General features: G+C 41.6%; 1 protein-coding gene across 1 annotated transcript in view; it reads left to right on the forward strand.

Moving 5' to 3' along the window:
• The window catches only part of slc18a2 (solute carrier family 18 member 2), a 42,718-nt gene extending 32,230 nt beyond the window's left edge, over positions 1 to 10,488 (forward strand). The window contains exons 13-16 of the mRNA XM_063190966.1: positions 5,829 to 5,892; positions 6,764 to 6,883; positions 7,325 to 7,458; positions 10,187 to 10,488. Coding sequence (XP_063047036.1) covers positions 5,829 to 5,892; positions 6,764 to 6,883; positions 7,325 to 7,458; positions 10,187 to 10,294 — 426 coding nt within the window. The 3' untranslated portion in view covers positions 10,295 to 10,488. The remainder of the gene's footprint in view (positions 1 to 5,828; positions 5,893 to 6,763; positions 6,884 to 7,324; positions 7,459 to 10,186) is intronic.
• The last annotated feature ends 9,512 nt before the right edge of the window (positions 10,489 to 20,000 follow it).

Genomic DNA, 20,000 nt, shown 5'->3' on the forward strand with positions numbered 1-20,000 from the left:
CTGTTCAGAGAACAGTGTCCCATCAGATTAGTGTGGCATGATCAGAACGGACGCAACACAGACTGTGGCAGCTGACTGCTCTGCTCTCCCATGTTATGTAGAGCTTCAGGCAGTGACAGAAACCAGTCTGTGGCCCAGCCGTAACTCAATCAGCTGGGCACTCGACTGCTGCACCGGCGACCCGGGTTTGATTCCGGTCCGAGGTCATTTGCCGAACCCTCCCCGTCCGTCTCTCTCTTCCTGCTAATATCCTGTCTCTCTCTCGACTGTCCTGTCATAATAAAGGCCTGAAAAGCAAATATTAAGAACAAATATTAAGAAAAGAAACCAGTCTGTGGACAGGACTCTCCCTCAACATTTACAAACAACGGCTTGCATTTCCTTTTTTTTTTTTTTTTACATTTCTTTATTAAAGTTTTGTTATTTTAAAGGACACACAATAACCCCCATCCCAAGGCACAAACTGAGACATATATACACATACATACAGTACATAAAATACGTAAAATAGAATAAAATACAATAAACCAACACTAATAATGACAACAATAATAATAATAATGATAATAATAATAATAATAATAATAATAATAATAATAATAATAATAATAATAATAACTAGATTGCATTTCCTCACAGAAAATGCTGGAGTATGCTTGCCCGTCTTGCATTCGTTGCCCTTCATGCATGCCTTGCCCTTCATGCATGCATTGCCCTTCATGCATATGCTGCCCTTCATGCATGCCGACATACAGTTAACCATCTAGATTACGCTAACTTCCTGTTTGGTATGCAGCATATTGGCAAAACACATTTTCATTAACTGTAGCGCCACCCAGTGGCCGTTTTTCACCAAATTTGGTGAGTACCCCCTGGGTGTACTGGAGATTATGTGTAAGAAATTTTGTTAGGATCCGTTATGGCGTTGCTGAGATATGAGCTAACTTCCTGTTTGGACGCTGTGTTTGTCTTTGTTGTCAAATTAGATTGCCTGCTGTGCGCCGATGCTTTCAGCTATTGCTCTGTAAATTTCAGCATAGGTGCAAAATAGTCCAATGGTGGTCTGATAAAAATTGTAGGACGAACAGAAAAAAAATGTGGGCGGAGTATAATTTTTATTGATTTTTGAATATGTCAAAATGGCGGGCAATTCATGATGGAAAATATGACATCATAGTATGCGTTGGATTTGGCTTGACCCAAGGACTTCAGCGATACCAATTGTTTGATGAATTGAGGTCAATACGGGCTAATATTGTCAAAAACACATTTTTGCTTATTGTAGCGCCACCTAGTGGCGTATTTACAAGAAAATTATTATCCTCCCTCTGGGGATAGTCTTGATGATGTATATAAAGTTGGGTTCTGATACAAGTAGCCGTTGCCGAGATATGAGCTCACTTCCTGTTTGGCGTCTTCGCCGCCAACTTTGATTGGCACCTGTTTGAAGACGGTTTGATCAATCGTTCCAGGACTTTTAGGGTAGATGTATCTCAGTCCGAAGATGCCCTGATAGAATTTCCGCGACGATCGGTCAAAAATTGCCCTTAATGCACATGCTGCCCTTCATGCATACACAACATACAGTTAATCATCTAGATATGAGCTAACTTCCTGTTTGGTATGTATCATATTGGCAAAAAACACATTTTCACTAATTGTAGCGCCCCCCAGTGGCCGTATTGCACTGAAATCGGTACGTACCCTCTGGCTGTACTGGAGATCATGTGTGAGAAATTTCGTTAAGATCCGTCAAGGCGTTGCTGAGATATGAGCTAACTTCCTGTTTCGACGGTGCGTTTGTCTTTGTTGTCAATTTTGATTGGCTGCTGTGCGCCGATGCTTTCAGCTATTGCTCTGTAAATTTCAGCATAGGTGCAAAATAGTCCAATGGTGGTGTGATAACAATTGTAGGACAACCAGACAAAAATTGTGGGCGGAGCATCATTTTTATTGATTTTTGAATATGTCAAAATGGCGGGAAATTCATGATTGTAAATATGACATCATAGTATGCGTTGGATTCGGCTTCACCCAAGGATTTCAGCGATACCAAGCGTTTGATGAATTGAAGTAAATACGGGCTAATATCGTCAAAAACACATTTTTGCTTATTGTAGCGCCCCCTAGTGGCGCATTTACAAGAAAATCGTTACTTGTCCTTTGAAGATAGTGCTGATTATGTGTATGAAATTGGGTTGTGATACAAGTAGCCGTTGCCGAGATATGAGCTCACTTCCTGTTTGGCGTCTTCGCCGCCAACTTTGATTGGCTCCTGTTTGAAGACGGTTTGATCAATCGTTCCAGGACTTTTAGGGCAGATGTATCTCAGTCCGAAGATGCCCTCATATAATTTTCGTGATGATCGGTCAAAAATTGTGGGCGGGGCGTCATTTTTATTGATTTTTACAAAATTCAAAATGGCGGAAAAACTTTCCAGGCGGAAAATGACGTCATAGGGTGCATTGGATTCGTCTTGGCCCAAGGATTCCAGGGATACCAAGTTTTTGAAATTACGACCAACGGTTCAAAAGTTATAGCATGTTAATATTTGAAACTTTGACCTGCTGGTGGCGCTAGAGAGTTCGAGGTACCCCCGTGAAAAATACAAAACCTGTTCGTCTGACCGAGCCGAACGTTTCGGTCTTTGAACGGACTTTCTATCTTGAGCGGTTCTTCAAAACGAACCGTTCGTAGACGGAAGATGAAAATTAATAATAATAACCCGGAAACGGTACAATAACAATAGTATGCTTGCCGCATGGCAAGCATACTAACTAGATTGCATTTCCTCACAGAAAATGCTGGAGTATGCTTGCCCGTCTTGCATTCGTTGCCCTTCATGCATGCCTTGCCTTTCATGCATGACTTGCTCCTAATGCACATGCTGCCCTTCATGCATACACAACATACAGTTAACCATCTAGATATGAGCTAACTTCCTGTTTGGTATGATCATATTGGCAAAAACACATTTTCGCTAACTATAGCGCCCCCCAGTGGCCGTATAGCACTGAATTCGGTACGTACCCTCTGGGTGTACTGGAGATCATGTGTGAGAAATTTCATTAAGATCTGTCAAGGCGTTGCTGAGATATGAGTTAACTTCCTGTTTCGACGGTGCGTTTGTCTTTGTTGTCAAATTTGATTGGCTGCTGTGCGCCGATGCTTTCAGCTATTGCTCTATAAATTTCAGCATAGGTGGACAATAGTCCAATGATCATCTGACAAAAATTGTAGGACAAGCAGACAAAAATTGTGGGCGGAGCTTCACTTTTATTGATTTTTGAATATGTCAAAATGGCGGGAAATTCATGATTGTAAATATGACATCATAGTATGCGTTGGATTCGGCTTGACCCAAGGATTTCAGCGATACCAAGCGTTTGATGATTTGAAGTCAGTACGGGCTAATATCGTCAAAAACACATTTTTGCTTATTGTAGCGCCCCCTAGTGGCGCATTTACACGGAAATCTTGACGTGTCCTCTGAAGATAGAGTTGATTATGTGTATGAAATTGGGTTGTGATACAAGTAGCCGTTGCCGAGATATGAGCTCACTTCCTGTTTGGCGTCCTCGCCGCCAACTTTGATTGGCTCCTGTTTGAAAACGGTTTGATCAATCGTTCCAGGACTTTTAGGATAGATATATCTCAGTCCGAAGATGCCCCCATAGAATTTTCGTGATGATCGGTCAAAAATTGTGGGCGGGGCGTCATTTTTATTGATTTTCACAAAATTCAAAATGGCGGAAAAACTTTCCAGGCGGAAAATGACGTCATAGGGTGCATTGGATTCGGCTTGGCCCACGGATTCCAGGGATACCAAGTTTTTGAAATTCAGACCAACGGTTCAAAAGTTACATCCTGTAATGTACTTGCAACTTTGACCTGCTGGTGGCGCTACAGAGTTTGAGGTACCCCTGTGAAAAATACAAATCCTAGTCGTATTATCGAGCCGAACGTTTCGGTCTTTGAACGGATTTTCTATCTTGAGCGGTTCTTCAAAACGAACCGTTCGTAGACGGAAGGAGAAAATTAAAAATAAAAATAAAAAGGGGAAACGGGGGAATAACAATAGTATGCTTGCCGCATGGCAAGCATACTAACTAGATTGCATTTCCTCACAGAAAATGCTGGAGTATGCTTGCCCGTCTTGCATTCGTTGCCCTTCATGCATGCCTTGCCCTTCATGCATGCATTGCCCTTCATGCATGCTGACATACAGTTAACCATCTAGATATGAGCTAACTTCCTGTTTGGTATGCAGCATATTGGCAAAACACATTTTCACTAAATGTAGCGCCCCCCAGTGGCCGAGTTGCGCCAAAGTCGGTAGGTACTCTCTGGGTGCACTGGAGGTCATGTGTGAGAAATTTTGTTAAGATACGTCAAGGCGTTGCTGAGATATGAGCTAACTTCCTGTTTAGACGGTGCGTTTGTCTTTGTTATCAAATTTGATTGGCTGCTGTGCGCCGATGCTTTCAGCTATTGCTCTGTAAATGTCAGCATAGGTGCGGAATAGTCCAATGGTGGTCTGATAAGAATTGTAGGACGATCAGACAAAAAATGTGGGCGGAGCTTCATTTTTATTGATTTCTGAATATGTCAAAATGGTAGGAAAGTCATGATTGTAAATATGACATCATAGTATGCGTTGGAATCGGCTTGACCCACGGATTTCAGTGATACCAAGCGTTTGAAAAATTGAGGTAAAGACGGGCTAATATGGTCAAAAACACATTTTTGCTTATTGTAGCGCCCCCTAGTGGCGTATTTGCACGAAAATCGTTAAGTGTCCTCTGAAGATAGTCCTGATGATGTATATAAAGTTGGGTTTTGATACAAGTAGCCGTTAACGAGATATGAGCTTATTTCCTGTTTGGCGTCTTCGCCGCCAATTTTGATTGGCTCCTGTTTAAAGACGGTTTGCTCAATCGTTCCAGAACCTTTAGGGTGGAGGTATCTTAGTCCGAAGATGCCCTCACAAAAAAATTGTGACGATGGGACTAAAATTGTGGGCGGGGTGCCATTTTTATTGATTTTTACAAAATTCAAAATGGCGGCAAAACTTTCCCAGGCGGAAAATGACGTCATAGGGTGCATTGGATTCGTCTTGGCCCAAGGATTCCAGGGATACCAAGTTTATGAAATTCTGACGAACGGTTCAACAGTTACAGCATGTAAAGTACTTAAAACTTTGACCTGATGGTGGCGCTACAGAGTTCGAGGTACCCCCGTGAAAAATACAAAACCTGGTCGTCTGACCAAGCCGAACGTTTCGGTCTTTGAACGGATTTTCTACCTCGAGCGGTTCTTCAAAACGAATGGATTCCGTAGACGGAAGGAGAAAATTAATAATAATAAAAAGAAACGGGGGAATAACAATAGTATGCTTGCCGCATGGCAAGCATACTAATAAACAGTAAATTAGAGAGTGCTTGCATTTCCTAATAGGGCTGCAAATTAAGCCGGAAGGGTGGCAAATATTTGCCAAATGACACATTTGAAACTGAACAGATCTTCTCTAATGGTTTTAGGAAGCATTTTAGAAGGAATTACAGAGCTGACTTATACTGTATTGTGTGCATGTCCAAGCCCCTTCAACTCATCATCTTTAAATACCCACGTCAATGATGTCTACTGCTGTCAGGCAGTGCGTAATCTTTTGTAAATGCAGATAGATTCAGTCCTCACAAAATGTCATTACAGTCTTTCTTGTCATTGTTATGTTTTCCAAAAAGGTTAAGTGACAAGTGGTTGGATAGTGTTTCATTAGCTCTGGTCCTGACCTGAAATGTTAATGTTTTGTGTGTTTATTCTGACAGGTACCTTTAGCCAAAGACATCTATGGATTAATCCTGCCAAATTTCGGAGTCGGTTTTGCCATCGGTAAGTCCCAATTCCCCATGATATACAGCTTGTTATTTGTAAAGACAGGCCAAGATAAGACCAATTAGGACTACTATATTGATAAAAACGCCTTTGAGGTTCTACAAAGACTTTCGAGGAAAAGGCATTTGTAATTATACTTCAGTACTTATTGTACTTCAGCACCACGGTCAGCGATCTTGCCCAAAAAGTGTCTCTTACCAAATCTCCGCGCTCAATGCCACCAGCTAATCCAACTCATTGCAAGTTCCTCGAGTGATCGTGGTCCAGTAACCCCATGCAGCACTGATGATCAGTCCACATGTGCGGACAGCCGCTCTCTGCCTCGCCACTATTGCTCCAGGGACTGTAACCAGTGGTGTAGTCTACGTAGAACGCGGGTATACGGAGTATACCCACTTCTAAATTTCAGGGATTTCAGTATACCCACTTAAAATTGATTGATTCATTGATTTTAATAGCACAAATATATAAAGTATACCCACTTCAAAAAATGCTCAGATATACAGTATACCCACCATAAAAAAGTAGACTACACCACTGACTGTAACCAATAGCCTGTAAAAATAAGTGCAAGTTTCTTTTTGGATAAAAGTGTTGTCTGTCCGTGTAATGTGCCGTCAGAGATTCTTTAAGTATATAGAGATATGCCAATGTAATAGGTTCCTATGGGCACCTAACATGACCAGGTTCAGGTCTGCCTAAAGGGGCGTGTCATAATACTCCTAGCATAGAACAGTCCTTAGGTCTGCCTAGGTCTGCCTAAAGGGGGATTTCCCCCCCTCCCCCTTGCAATAATAGAACCCGGAAACAATGGGCCAATGGAACCTCTCTCTTATCTACTCTCTCTGGTGCCGTGTTTGTGTTTCAGGAATGGTGGACTCCTCCATGATGCCCATCATGGGCTACCTGGTGGACCTGCGGCACGTGTCGGTCTACGGCAGCGTCTACGCCATCGCTGATGTGGCCTTCTGCATGGGCTTTGCACTAGGTACTGTACTTTATGGGGCTACTTTGCACTAGGTTTAGTACAAGAATAGCCCCTTGAGTTGTGCCATCTCGTTTTCGAGGAGGTTCTAATGACAGTACAGTACAATAACAGAAAAGAAAACAGAAATTTAGTACAAACAGTAGACACAGACACAGACACACTCACTCACTCGCTCGCTGACATTGTTCTCCAAGCGTGTGTGTGTGTGTGTGTGTGCGTGCGTGCGTGCGTAGGTGTGTGTGTGTGTAGGCATGTGTGCAGGCCCTACACACAGTGTGTGACATTGTATGAAGTACTATGAATATTATTTTATCACATCATGACCTGTTCCACCAATTAGTGAAATATTGATAGACCATTCTGTGTCTTAACAGTGATTTCCCTGGTACTCCATGTGCGTGGGTGCGTGTGTGATATTGCCGTCTCGTCCTCCGTCCGCAGGTCCCTCGGCCGGCGGGGCCATCGCTAAGAGTATCGGCTTCCCCGCCCTCATGACCATGATCGGCATCGTGGACATCCTCTTCGCACCGCTCTGCTTCTTCCTCCGGAGCCCGCCCGCCAGAGAGGAGAAAATGGTGAGCTGTACTAATGTACAATATTATGCGGTAGCACTTAATAATAATGGATGCATAAAAAGCATTATAAAGACTTAGTATAAGTAATTAAGTAATGACGAACAAAACATTAAGAAATGTTTGTTAATGAGGGGGAAATATTATGTTAATATTTTTATTTATCATATACATTCTGAAATGCAGAAGATTCAGAGATCACATTGCCAATCAGACCAAATGTAGAGAATAACCCATCAGGTTCCTACTGTAACACGTTGTCAATAGTTCCTCAGGTTTGTGTGGACAGAGTATATATGTTGAACACACAGATGTATTTACTGAAGGACCTGAAATCCTCCTTAGCTACAAACCCTTTTCCACCTATTGTTTTTTAAATCAACAAATTTTAAGGATGTACTCCTAATATGTACTATGTCAGATCTGGGCACACCCAGCATAATAGGAGGACCATGTGGAGTGGAATAATGGATTCTGTGAAAATATAACTATCCAAGTAAAGGCAGGAATATGATTGCTATGTGGCTTTACTTACAGTATGCGTACATTACATTTCATTACATTACATTACATTACACTACACTTCAACTAAGGGGTGTAACGTGCTCAACTCAACCAAATTCCTCAAGAATATATGAAATAAAGAGAACAGGACAGCACTCCAAGTATTGTCCTTTATTTCCCGTCAATAAACGGGCAATAAAACACAAGACTTGGAGTGCTTGTTCTCTTTATTTCATTACACTACACTTACCGTAGTTTATGATTTTCTCTAAAGCAACTTACAGTAATTATCAGCACGGGGTACTGGTTACAGTCCCTGGAGCAGTGTGGGGTTAGGTGCCTTGCTCAAGGGCACCTCAGCCATCGCAATGTATTTGTACAGTCAGTAGGTTAGTGGTGCGCACATCCAAGGCGCAGGTGCATGACAAAAGGTCAGAATACTGTGAAAATTAAGATAAATGTCCGCACACTGCTCCCCTGTTGCTTTTTTTATTTTTTCAAGTGAGCGCTTTCGAGCTAGTCGCTCTTCATCAGTCTGATGAAGAGCGACGAGCTCGAGAGCGCTCATTTGAATTGTTTTTTTTTTTTAAAGCAACGGGGGAGCAGTGTGCGGACATTCATCTTTATTTTCAATGTATTTGTACACAAAATATGCAAACATATCCTGCAGTAAGCATATTCCAGCCCTAACACAGACTATACACCAAGTAATTGCTCATACACACTGTAGTGGTAAATCTTATGACACACTTCAGAAGAAATAGTATCCGTAGGCACTTAACGTTTAAAAGGCTGAGGCCTGAAGCACAAGTGTTTCGCTTCACTGGTGGCAATTAATGGGCGCTCATGTCCTCTAAATCTTTTTTTTTTGCTGACAATGGGCGTGACACACTAAATTAGCTCCCTCCTCATGATCAGGCAAGCTAGATGTGATGTGCGTGGTCTTTTCCGTTTTGCAAGTGTTTGTCAGGAGATGACAGTTGGCCAGCGGAGCTACAGGCAGGGCTGGACTAGACCGTAAAGTAAGGCCGGGTATTTTCAGCCAAGACTGGTCCGCCCGAGGCATTGAGAGAGACTATGGATACATTTACATGACACATCACTTTAATTCTGAATAAAGCTGCAGGTTCGAGACCTGCTCTGCCTGACCCCAAGTTGCTCCTGGTGGCAGGATGGTACCCTGTGTGGCAGCCACTGCCACTGGTGTGTGAATGGGTGAATGTGAGGCAAACAATGTAAATCGCTTTGAGTGCTCGAAGGAATGGAAAGGTGCTATATAAATGCAGTCCATTTACCATTTACCATACGTAGTAAGGGGAGGGCCACTCCAAAATCATCAGCAGTGCACCGGGCAAATGCCCTGTATGCCTTATGGCCAATCCAGCTATGGCTACAGAGGCTCTCTTACGCACTGTGGAAACTCCCCAAGCTCTCTGTGAATGCTGCTGTTGATGGAGGCCTCTGGGTTGGGGTTAGGCCTAGATGGTTCCTTTCTCCTGTGGAAATGCGTGCCTGGTGATTCCATTGTGGAGACAGCCTTCACCTTATCACCAGCAATCAAGCACATGCACATACACACACGTGCACACGCACACACACACGCGCACACACACACACACACACACACACACACACACACACACACACGCACGCACACACACACACACACACACACACACACACACACACACACACACACACACACACACACACACACACACACACACACGCACACACACACACACACACACGTGCACACACACATGTGCCCACACACAAACACACACATACACACACACAAACACACACACACACACACACACACACACACACACACACACACACACACACACACACACACACACACACACAAACACACACACACACACACGTGCACACACACAAGCAGTAATGATCTTGTGGTATTGTACTGTACGTATTTGCAAGAGGCACATTCTGAGTAGTTGGTAGTTGATGTGGTAGATAATATAGGCAAAATACATTTAAAATATTTATGAATTAGTTTGATTTCCCCCCATAACCCTGAAGAAGAGTGTTTCAACCATTTCCACGCACGCATGCGCGTGCGCACACACACACACACACACACACACACACACACACACACACACACACACACACACTACAATTCGTACACTACACCACACGATAAACTCTCCTAAAGCCTGTCTGCTTGTGTTGTGTGTTGTGTTGTGTTGTGCTGTAGGCCATCCTGTCAATGGAGTCCAACTGCTCCATGAAGACTCGATCCTATACCATGCAGGACTCCAGCTACCAGATGGGAGACGAGTTCGAGACCGAGAGCGACGAGTAGGAACAGTACGTGTGCCGCCGCCACCGCCACCGCCACCGCCATCACCACCCTGAGGAGTTTCTATTTTGTTGTATAAAAAGGGGGATGAAAAACAAACGGGAAAAGCCAAACATCACGAAACCACGAATCACGAATCAGACAAAGTGTACAGGAATGAGATGAGAAACGCCTCCTCTGTGGGCCGTCTCTGTGTTGTCACTCACTGTCACACAAAAAGGAAAAAAAAAAAGATCTGCTATATATTGTTGCCCCGTGGCTTACAAAAAAAAGTATTTCGCAGGAATTGTTGCTGAAGCCAACAGCCTTACCAAAACAAGATGGAGGACGAAGTGGCGCAGGGTATGCACATGAAGTGAAAACAGGGTTTCCATCATAGGATATTGAAGGTCAATGTTTGACCTCCATGTGTAGGTCATACAAGGGTCATGGGGTAATTTGGTACTTTCCAGTGACAGTATTGATGGATACTGAGTCTGAAACATATGCCAAGGCCAGTTTAAAGCAGCTTGTGTTCATATGTGTGTTTTTTTAAGCTGTTGAATGTGCTTGTTCGCACAGATTTTTGGATGGCTAATACTGTACCTTCCAGACTTGTACGAAATTCTGAATTGAATGAATTGAAATTCAAATTAATGCCATAATACGGACACTAAGTGGTGTTATTACCTTGAATTTCTTTGAATTTAATCTACACCACGCATTGAGAGTACATAGAACACCACCACCTAGTGTTCATATTATGGCATTACTGTGAATTTCAATTCTTTCAATTCGGAATTTAGTACAAGTCTGGTACCTTCAAATGTTGATTTTATTTGTTCAAGCCCGTATTTAGTGATACTGCACAACAAGCAGGCAACATTCAGCAAATCACCCCATTTTAAACTATGGTATTTTTTTTAATGAGGTAAACAGAAGTATAATAATCTAATTGAAGATTATAATGAGGTTTTTCCTCATGATGGCATTTTGACGAAGTTTTATTTTTTAGCGATGGACAATGGATAATAAATTATTCAACATCAGCTCATTCATGTATCTGATACGTTTGAAACCGTTATTTCCTAGTATGTGAATCATTCCAATTAAAGTTGAATGGCCTTGGTGACACTACTACGTATTTGTTGTTCTAGCGTTGCATGCTGGGAGATACTAAGCCATATAAAGGTGGACTTGCCCCTTAACATTGTCTTTTTTTTTCAAAACAAGCTCAAACCAGGGGTGCGTTTCTCGAAAGTGTAGTTGTTAGCCTGCTAGCAACTTGGATCATTGCCAATGGGAAATTGCATTGGAAACAACAAAGTAGCTAACGTGGTTAGCAACTACCATTTTGAGAAACTCGCCCCAGTATACTTCAGTGAATTTTAAGCCTGACCTTCATTTTACTGGATAGAAACGGTCCTACAACAGCCCTACAAAATGCATTTGGGACCCGACCCATGAAATTCTGAAGTAGGCCTACGTACATTTCTTGTATATAGAGACATTATATTTTAGTAAGCTGTTTAACATGTAGAGAGACAAATTTGTCTGTTTAAAGCCATGATTCTACGGGTCAAAGGAATTTCATTCAGTCTTTTCTTATTTATTTGTGCCATCTGCAGTCCTGTTGAGTAGCTGTGTTGACCACCATTTCAATACCGTAACACAACAGTAAAAATGATCACATTAAAGCCAGTATAGAATCCTGCTTGAGTCGGAAATCTAAGGTGTCAAAAGTGTTAGTTCAAATAAACTGATAAAGTAGGACATAACCCTCAGTTTAGCCATCCCTCATAAGACACATCTTAAACATGTTGTGACACATATGATGTATACCAGAGTGTAGTTACGTAATATGACATTCTGTCATTACCGATGAACGCACCACAAGGAAACAGAAGGCTGCTGATGGCAGTTCTTGTCATGTTCACAAAAACACTCTCATAGCTTGCATTGTTGTTTTCCGCTCTGAAATAAAAATAAAAAAAAATAGCTCAATATACAGAAATAAATTATAAGGAAAGAAAGGGTTATGTCTCTCGAGAATCTCCACTTTTTTGTTCTTTTTTTTAAGAACACACTATACTCTTTAATTCCTTTTTTTACGGCCTCAACAGTACGCAGTTGCTCTTAATGTTGGTTTTAATCTTAAGTGCCATTATCGTGTCACAGACTTGACCATCAGCACTGAGCAGGACTTGCATTACAGTATGTGCCAAACTACTTCGCATTTGGAGAGTTGTCTTCATCATTTCCTCAAACCAATTTCTGGTGTACTAATCAATGTGTATAGAGCTATTGAGCTATTAGTACATGGAAAAAAACCTCACATCACACAACAATGTGTTAGTGTACTAGTAGGATCTGTATTTGCTAGATAGAGATGCTGTGATAACAGGTTTGGAACATTTCCAACCTTCACCCTAAATTCCTTAAAAAGAAGACAATGGAGACAAGCATGCGTCAGAGGGGCCTATACTAAGAAGCTGGTTCAGGAGTAAACCAATCATCTAATTATAGAACAGTCTGGAGTCCTCATTTTCTCAGAACGAGGACTCCATGCTCTTCTATTAGATGATTTACCTCTTCACTTAACCTGGTTTACTTCTGAACCAGCTTTGTAGTATAGGCCCCTAATAGTGAGGGTTCACCTGTGCCTTATATGAACTCAAACCCGGAACGGATCTTAAAGGACCAATTCAGTCAATTTCAATATGCTGTTGTATTGCTCACGCTACCCGAGACTTGCCAGTACCTGGTGATGCCACATTTTTCGACTAAGCCCTTTCCGAGATATGAGCTATTCTAATGGGGGCAGCGTTTGTTTTTTTTTTTTTGAGAAATAACATAAGCCTACTCCAAATATTTTCCCAAAAGGTACCGCTGTTTGCTAGTTGTCTACTGATGTTGTATAACCTTTAGAATGTTTTTGGAAATAAATAAAAATTTATTTATTTGCCCCCATTACAATGACCAAAATCTCGGAGAAGGCTGATGAAAAAGAAAAACAAAACCTCAGGTACTGACAAGTCTAGGGTAGTGAGAGCATTACAACTGCATGTTGAAATTGACTGAACTGGTCCTTTAAGGTCTAAGGTTGCCTGTCAAGTTATTTCAATCTTCATTTTAGAACCAACTCTTTGCATCGAGTCAACATCAGTTGCTACTTCATTCAAAAGTCGTCATTGATATAAACAGACATTTCTTAAAAGCAGTATCCTTGGCAATTTAAGTGGTTCCGTGTTCAGTGTAGTCATTATTGGTTATCAACTGTCTGTGTGTGCAAAAAATGAGAGATGAATGCAGATATTAACGCAGACACGACCATGACTTGCACTCTGAAAAGTGCTGTATTAAGACGACTTAAAATCAGTTGTTTGTTAGAAATCAAGACTTGTATATATACAGTACGTACATCACTGGCGAAAAAGTAAGTAATATACTGCTGCTTATTTACTGTATGAGTTTGCATCGAGGCGTGGAAGAGAAGTTGAATTATAATTTCTCCACTCATATGTCAATGTTTTGTGTGGACACGAGTGTTTGTTTCTTTGTTGGCTTATTTTAAGATGGGTTTCTCCCCTTGGGACAGAAGCACACAAAAAAACCCTTCCTTTAAACTGGCAGTTGGTTGCTGTTACATTGCACACTAGATCACATGGTTCAGTTTGTTTGCTGAAAAATGTGTACTGTACTGTTTGTTTACTACTGCGTGTCCCTCCCCTGAAAAAGAAAACCTAATGCCTCTTTTCCACTGCCGGTTTTCTGGTAGGCCTACATCTCGATGAAGCGCGACTCGCCTGCCACTTTTTGTTTTTCGAGTAGGCATGACACAGCTCAATCGTGAAGCAACAAGTGGTGGCCGAGTCGCGCTGTGTCGAGCTGTACTGTGGGCCCACCAGAAAACCGACTGTGGAAAAGAGGCATTAGTTACTTTCAACAAATCTCACCTGTGTGTACAGTGGTGGCATTGCCATGAAATCTCAATTTCAGATTCAATCTTGATTTCCAGTATGACTGCAGAGTACCGTATGTAAAACAGAAGCTTTCTGAACCCCATGTCCAACAGATCCTATTAAAAAAAAACATATTGTGGGTATACATATATATTTTTTGTTATATGTTTTGTATAAGTGTGCAACATGCACAATATGTGTATGCGTGTCTGTTTGCCAGTGTTGGTGCGTGGGCCTGTAAACCCTTGTATGTCTTTGGTTTGTGTGAGTAAATTATATTGGATATAAACTATTGTGAAGTGGTACTACCAAGTGTGGATATTTCATATGGGCAGGCCTTTGGTTATGTATGGAAAGTACCCGACGTGCGATGACTGTGAAAATCAGTGTCAGTACAGAATTGGAAAAAAAATGCTTAATAAATGTTCACAAAACCATGCCAGTGTCAGTACTTCTACATTATTATGTAAACTCTCATTTTGTGTCATGGACTCCAAAACAAACGCAGATCTAGTTATATGTTAACCCATTTTAGCCTAAGCCCTTTTTGGGAAAAGGTGCCCTCTCCCTATTAAAACCTAAATATCTCAGCCTCTGAAGCAAATAAAAATATGAAATAAGTTGCATTTAAAAGCTAGAACCTTCATTACACTCACTACAATGTGTTCATTCAGCTTCTGTTTCCACGTAGCAGATTTTTAAAATCCAGATATAAAAAAAGCAGGCTTTAAAAATATCCTATTTAGGGGGCTAAAACACATTTGTTACAATGGAGGATTTATTTTCATCCCCATGCTGCGTTTCCACCTAACCAGGAGAAAAAATACCCACATATAAAAATATCCTGCTACGTGGAAACAGCACCGAAACATGGCACCATCTGACCCATGTAGTAAGGCAAAGATGTGCAGGTGGGGCCACCGTCGTGTGCATGACCCCGTCATCGTTGCTAGCAGCTACGTTTATGACGTGTTTTATTATATGTGCTTATCCGTCTTGTCAGCTTTTATCTGGTGAAGCGCTCTATGGCCCCAAGCAGGGCGGCATTATTTACGGTCCATCTTGAAACGTGTTCACTATTGCAGTGGTTCTTAACCTGGGGTGTGGGAACCCCCTGGGGGTGCGCCAGAGATTACAGGGGGTGCACAGAATTTTGTTTCTGTTGAGGTTGTGACCAAAATTCTGCTAGCGAACATTATAATAAGTAAAACATGTTTTGGTCCCCATGTAGTCATGAAGGTATTAATTAATGTTTAATTAATTAATTAACAAGAATCATTTTAATGAATCACTTAAATCAATTTTTAGGGTGTATACACATGTAGAAGTTTGGTTTGAGGGTGCACGGCTTGTCTTGGGCACAGGCAAGGGGGTGCTTTAAGAAAAAAAGGTTAAAAACCCCTGCACTATTGCAAATGTTAATTCTCTCAATTGCTCCTATAAGAGCACAAGGCATGAATTTACTGAAAGAAAAATCAGCAAATCATTTTCTGTTTTCTACCACGTTGAACGTACTCACTGGCTGTCATTTCCACCTGTAATGGCCATGAAGACTGAACATGAAACTAACTGCAGCTACAGGATGGTTACATAAAAGCAAAAAAACGGATGAAGACGAACACGTTTTAAATGGCCCATGAACTAATTCTAATTTGTTTAAAGAAAAGATACCATGTCACCCTGTGGTGTGCAGACATTTTGGAGGGCAGTTGGTGTGGGGGGGTGCTGGTGGGTGCAGATTGGGGTGGCATGTGAAACTTCTGGCTGCCTAGGCTATAGGGATTATATCGAGGCAGTATCATCACACACTTCTAATTGTGAAGCATTTATAGATGCCTGATGAAGACCCTGTTGGGTCAAAAGTTAAACGTTGTATGACCTGAATAAATTGTCAAAGCGGAGCCACAGTGTGCGGACTTCTACTCTTTCCACTATTAGACGGGCCTTTGTCCTGCACCTGGCCTCAGAGAGGTGGGATGTGCATACTCTTACTTTTATGAAGATTTTATAGATGCTCACATCAACATAGATCACCAAACTTAGTGGGAAAGAAAACAAAGATCTTTTAAAAAGGGCACTTTTTGTCCAGTTGGGAAAATTGGCAAGTGCTTTACCCTATCTGTGTACACCCATGATGTCACCCTTAACGAAATCCCTTACGCAGCGTAAGAAATAATAGATGGGGGGGATAACATTTCAAATAGGACAAAAATAAAACGTTTCCCCAACCAAGCCAATGTTCAAATATTCATCAGTCACTATAAACTTCATCACTTTGACAGCACGTCCTTCAAGGATATTGATCTGTTTCGCAGATTGTCATTCAAGACTATTGATCTCTGCATCGATCCCTAAATGACCATGTTGGTGTTAATGGGGGAAAACAAACCAATCATAAGGAGACGGGGAAAAAAAACAATCAATAGGTTTTAGTCACAAGAACACGTGCAGGGTCACCAATCGCATGGCCGATGGATGCCACAAATTCCCTTTATGTGGCATATTTCCGATGAAATTGAAAAGGGTTTGAAAGGGGATATGATGGCTATTTGATGGTTATACCTTTATTTTTGATAGGACAGTTTAAAGGGGTATGCCACTATTTTGGGGCTTAATACAGTTAAAATCGTTGGCCAGGGTTTATATAGGAGGTAAAGTGTCTTATTTTTCATGTAAGCCGTTGTCTTGTTTTAAGACAAGTGAAAAGAGGGAGCATGTCGCTAAGCTAGTGAAAGTCAATGGATCCGTGTAGCATGTAGCAATGCTACATGGATACATTGACTTTCACTAGCTTAGCGACATACTCCCTCTTTTAACTTGCCTTAAAGCAAGACAACGCTTCACATGAAAAATAAGACACTTTACCTCCTATATAAACCCTGGCCAACGATTTTAACTGTATTAAGCCCCAAAATAGTGGCATACCCCTTTAAGATATGACAGGAAGCGAGTGGAAGACAGAGATGGGGGAGGATCGGGAAAAGAACTCGGGCCGGATCCAAACCCGGAGTCCCGGCACAACAGTGCACTGCCCTGCCGTCGGAGCCACAGCAGGGTATATCTGTGTGCTGTAGGGCTGGGCAGTTCTGGAAAAAATGCGTATCACAGCTTTCTTGACGAAAATTGACATCACGGTTATCTGAACGATTTTTTTTCACAAGTGGCGATTTTCTCCCATATCTCAATGTTTCTGAAGAAAAGGCTAGAATTAATGAGATAAAATCCTGAATTTTAATCAATCTCCGTTTCTATTTTAATCACTTATTTGGAATAAGAACTAAAAAAAAACCTCTCATCAAAAAGTGAACCTTGTGTAGGTGAAAACCGTTATGTTTTTTTAATGGTATACCGCCCAGCCCTAATCTGCATAATTTCAAAAATAATCAAAACAATTTGATTGAAGGTGAATGATACAATCTATTGGTACAATCTATTTAAGATTTTAAGATTTAAGTTTTTCCAATACTAATTAATGAACATATTGTAAGCATCTCCATAATCCTTTAAAGGGGAAGTCCAGTTTTTTGAACATTAAGGCCATTTTCTGAGTGGTCTGCAATGTTTTAGAGTCCCCCTCACCGTTTATTTCATGTTTGCTGCAGTCTCTGTTATTTGGCTGATTTGGATTTGATCTCAACCAGCTTTAGAATGGCCGTCTATGAGCACCTGCAACTCTGTTCTTAAAATCAACTTTAACATTTGTTTTCGAAAGTCTACAGCTCACAAAGTGGTTAGGGGTGTTCACTAGCAGTCCCTAACAAGTTTCAAGGCGAAATTTGGCTTCTGTCATTTTTTATGTGCCATTTTGTGAAAGAAAGTGAAAGTGAAAGTGAAACTTAATTTACAAATTGCTACATAAAACACACATAAAACATGACAGATGCCATATTTCGCTACAAAAATTGCTAAGGAACACCAGTGAATACTGTTGAACACTTGCTGAGTTGCATATTCTTCAAAACAAATGTTAAAGGTGATTTTAAGAACAGAGTTGCAGGTGCCCATAGACGGCCATTCTAAAGCTAGTTGAGATCAAATCCAAATCAGCCAAATAACAGAGACTGCAGCAATCATGAAATAAACGGTGAGGGGGACTCTAAAACATTGCAGACCACTCAGAAAATGGCCTTAATGTTCAAAAAACTGGACTTCTCCTTTAAGTAAAATGTCAAACAATTCTAGACACTAGGAGAAAGAAAAAGTCAATACTGTGACATGTAAGAAAGAGCTGGATTCCTTGCATAATGTTTTTAAATAATAACCTTTATTTCAAGTGCATAAGCAAATATGATATGTTAGTGCCTAAAGGACTTGCAGCACGCTATGAAGCTGTACAGTTCTTCAGCAGCTGTATTGGGGAAACCATTCTAAAAAAAAAAATGTATGTACAATAAGCCAAAAGAACAAAAACATACAAAATAAAACAAAAAAAAGAACCAAAACATCATACATCATACTGACCCATATACAGGAAACATTAGAAAGCAGAAAACCAGGGATAAGGAGGGATGGTGAGCTTGCTTGTTGTTTTTTTTCCTTAAAGCTATGTACAACGTTAAGCGGTACACTCACAGCCAGGTCATGGTTTAATTGTTTTGGTGGGTTGAGGTTGAGGGCGGCTGATGCCGGTGAAGTTATAACTTTTGAATCTATTACAGATCGAAGAGACAGACGGCGCACAAAGACACACTGTTTTTAGGTGGTTGTTCTTTTTTTCTTTTCCAGGAGCACAGAGTTTGGAGCAAACTGACAAAACAAAATAATAAAAAGAAAAAACAAACAGTTAACAGATCCACTCGTTACATCAAGTGAGGTCCCAAGGTTCTGACTGGCTTACTTAAAAAGCAAACAAAAGAAAGGAGACAAGAAAAAAAGAAGGAATAATAATCAACAACAGAAGAGATCGCTTCAGCAATAGGCCAGAGTGTTGGCCCAGTACAGGGCCAGTACAGACCCTTATACAGGACAAACGCTGAAAGAAAAGTCAACATTGAGAGTCCATAAACTGCTCAGGAAATGGAAGAAAATGTTTACAGTGAGAGACAGAAGCACAGTTAGCAGCTGGATAAGCACAGTACCCTTTTACAAAGCAACGCACCCACGACAACCAACCGGCACATAGCAGGTAGACAGTGGAAGCGTTTTGGAGGTGGGAGAGGGGGTCAAGGTCAGATGATTCCCTCCTCCAACCCCAAAAAGCGCCCAATCATGCACTAACACCACAAGTGACATCTCTGGAGAGGCCTTCACTGAACTCATACACACGCACGCACGCACACACACACACACGCACGCGCACATACACACACATACACACACACACACTCACTCACTCACTCACTCACTCACTCACTCACTCACTCACTCACTCACTCACTCACTCACTCAGTTGTGCAGCAGAGCTGAGGACTGAAGAGGAAGGGGGTTCAAGATCTGTGTGTGTGTGTGTGTGTGTGTGTGTGTGTGTGTGTGTGTGGGGGGGGGGGGTGTTTGTGTGAGCGAGAAAGGAAGAAAGGAGAGGAGAGTTCAAGTAGCCAAGTGTTTTGTACTCCCTTGCTGTCCTTCATATCACCTCAGGTGATGGCACAGTTACTGTACTGTATGTGGGGGTAAGCAGTGCTGCAAGGTGGCTCTCTGTCTGCCTGCCTGCCAGGGGAAGAATGAAGCGACGGCCATATCGCACGCCAACCCCTCTCATAGGCCTGCCCTAACAAGACCCCTAACTGATCTCAGATCAGGGTTGGGTGCAGTGGAGGGAACTACTGTAT

The sequence above is a fragment of the Engraulis encrasicolus genome, chromosome 24 (genome assembly GCF_034702125.1).
Source record: "Engraulis encrasicolus isolate BLACKSEA-1 chromosome 24, IST_EnEncr_1.0, whole genome shotgun sequence".
NCBI lineage: Eukaryota > Metazoa > Chordata > Actinopteri > Clupeiformes > Engraulidae > Engraulis > Engraulis encrasicolus.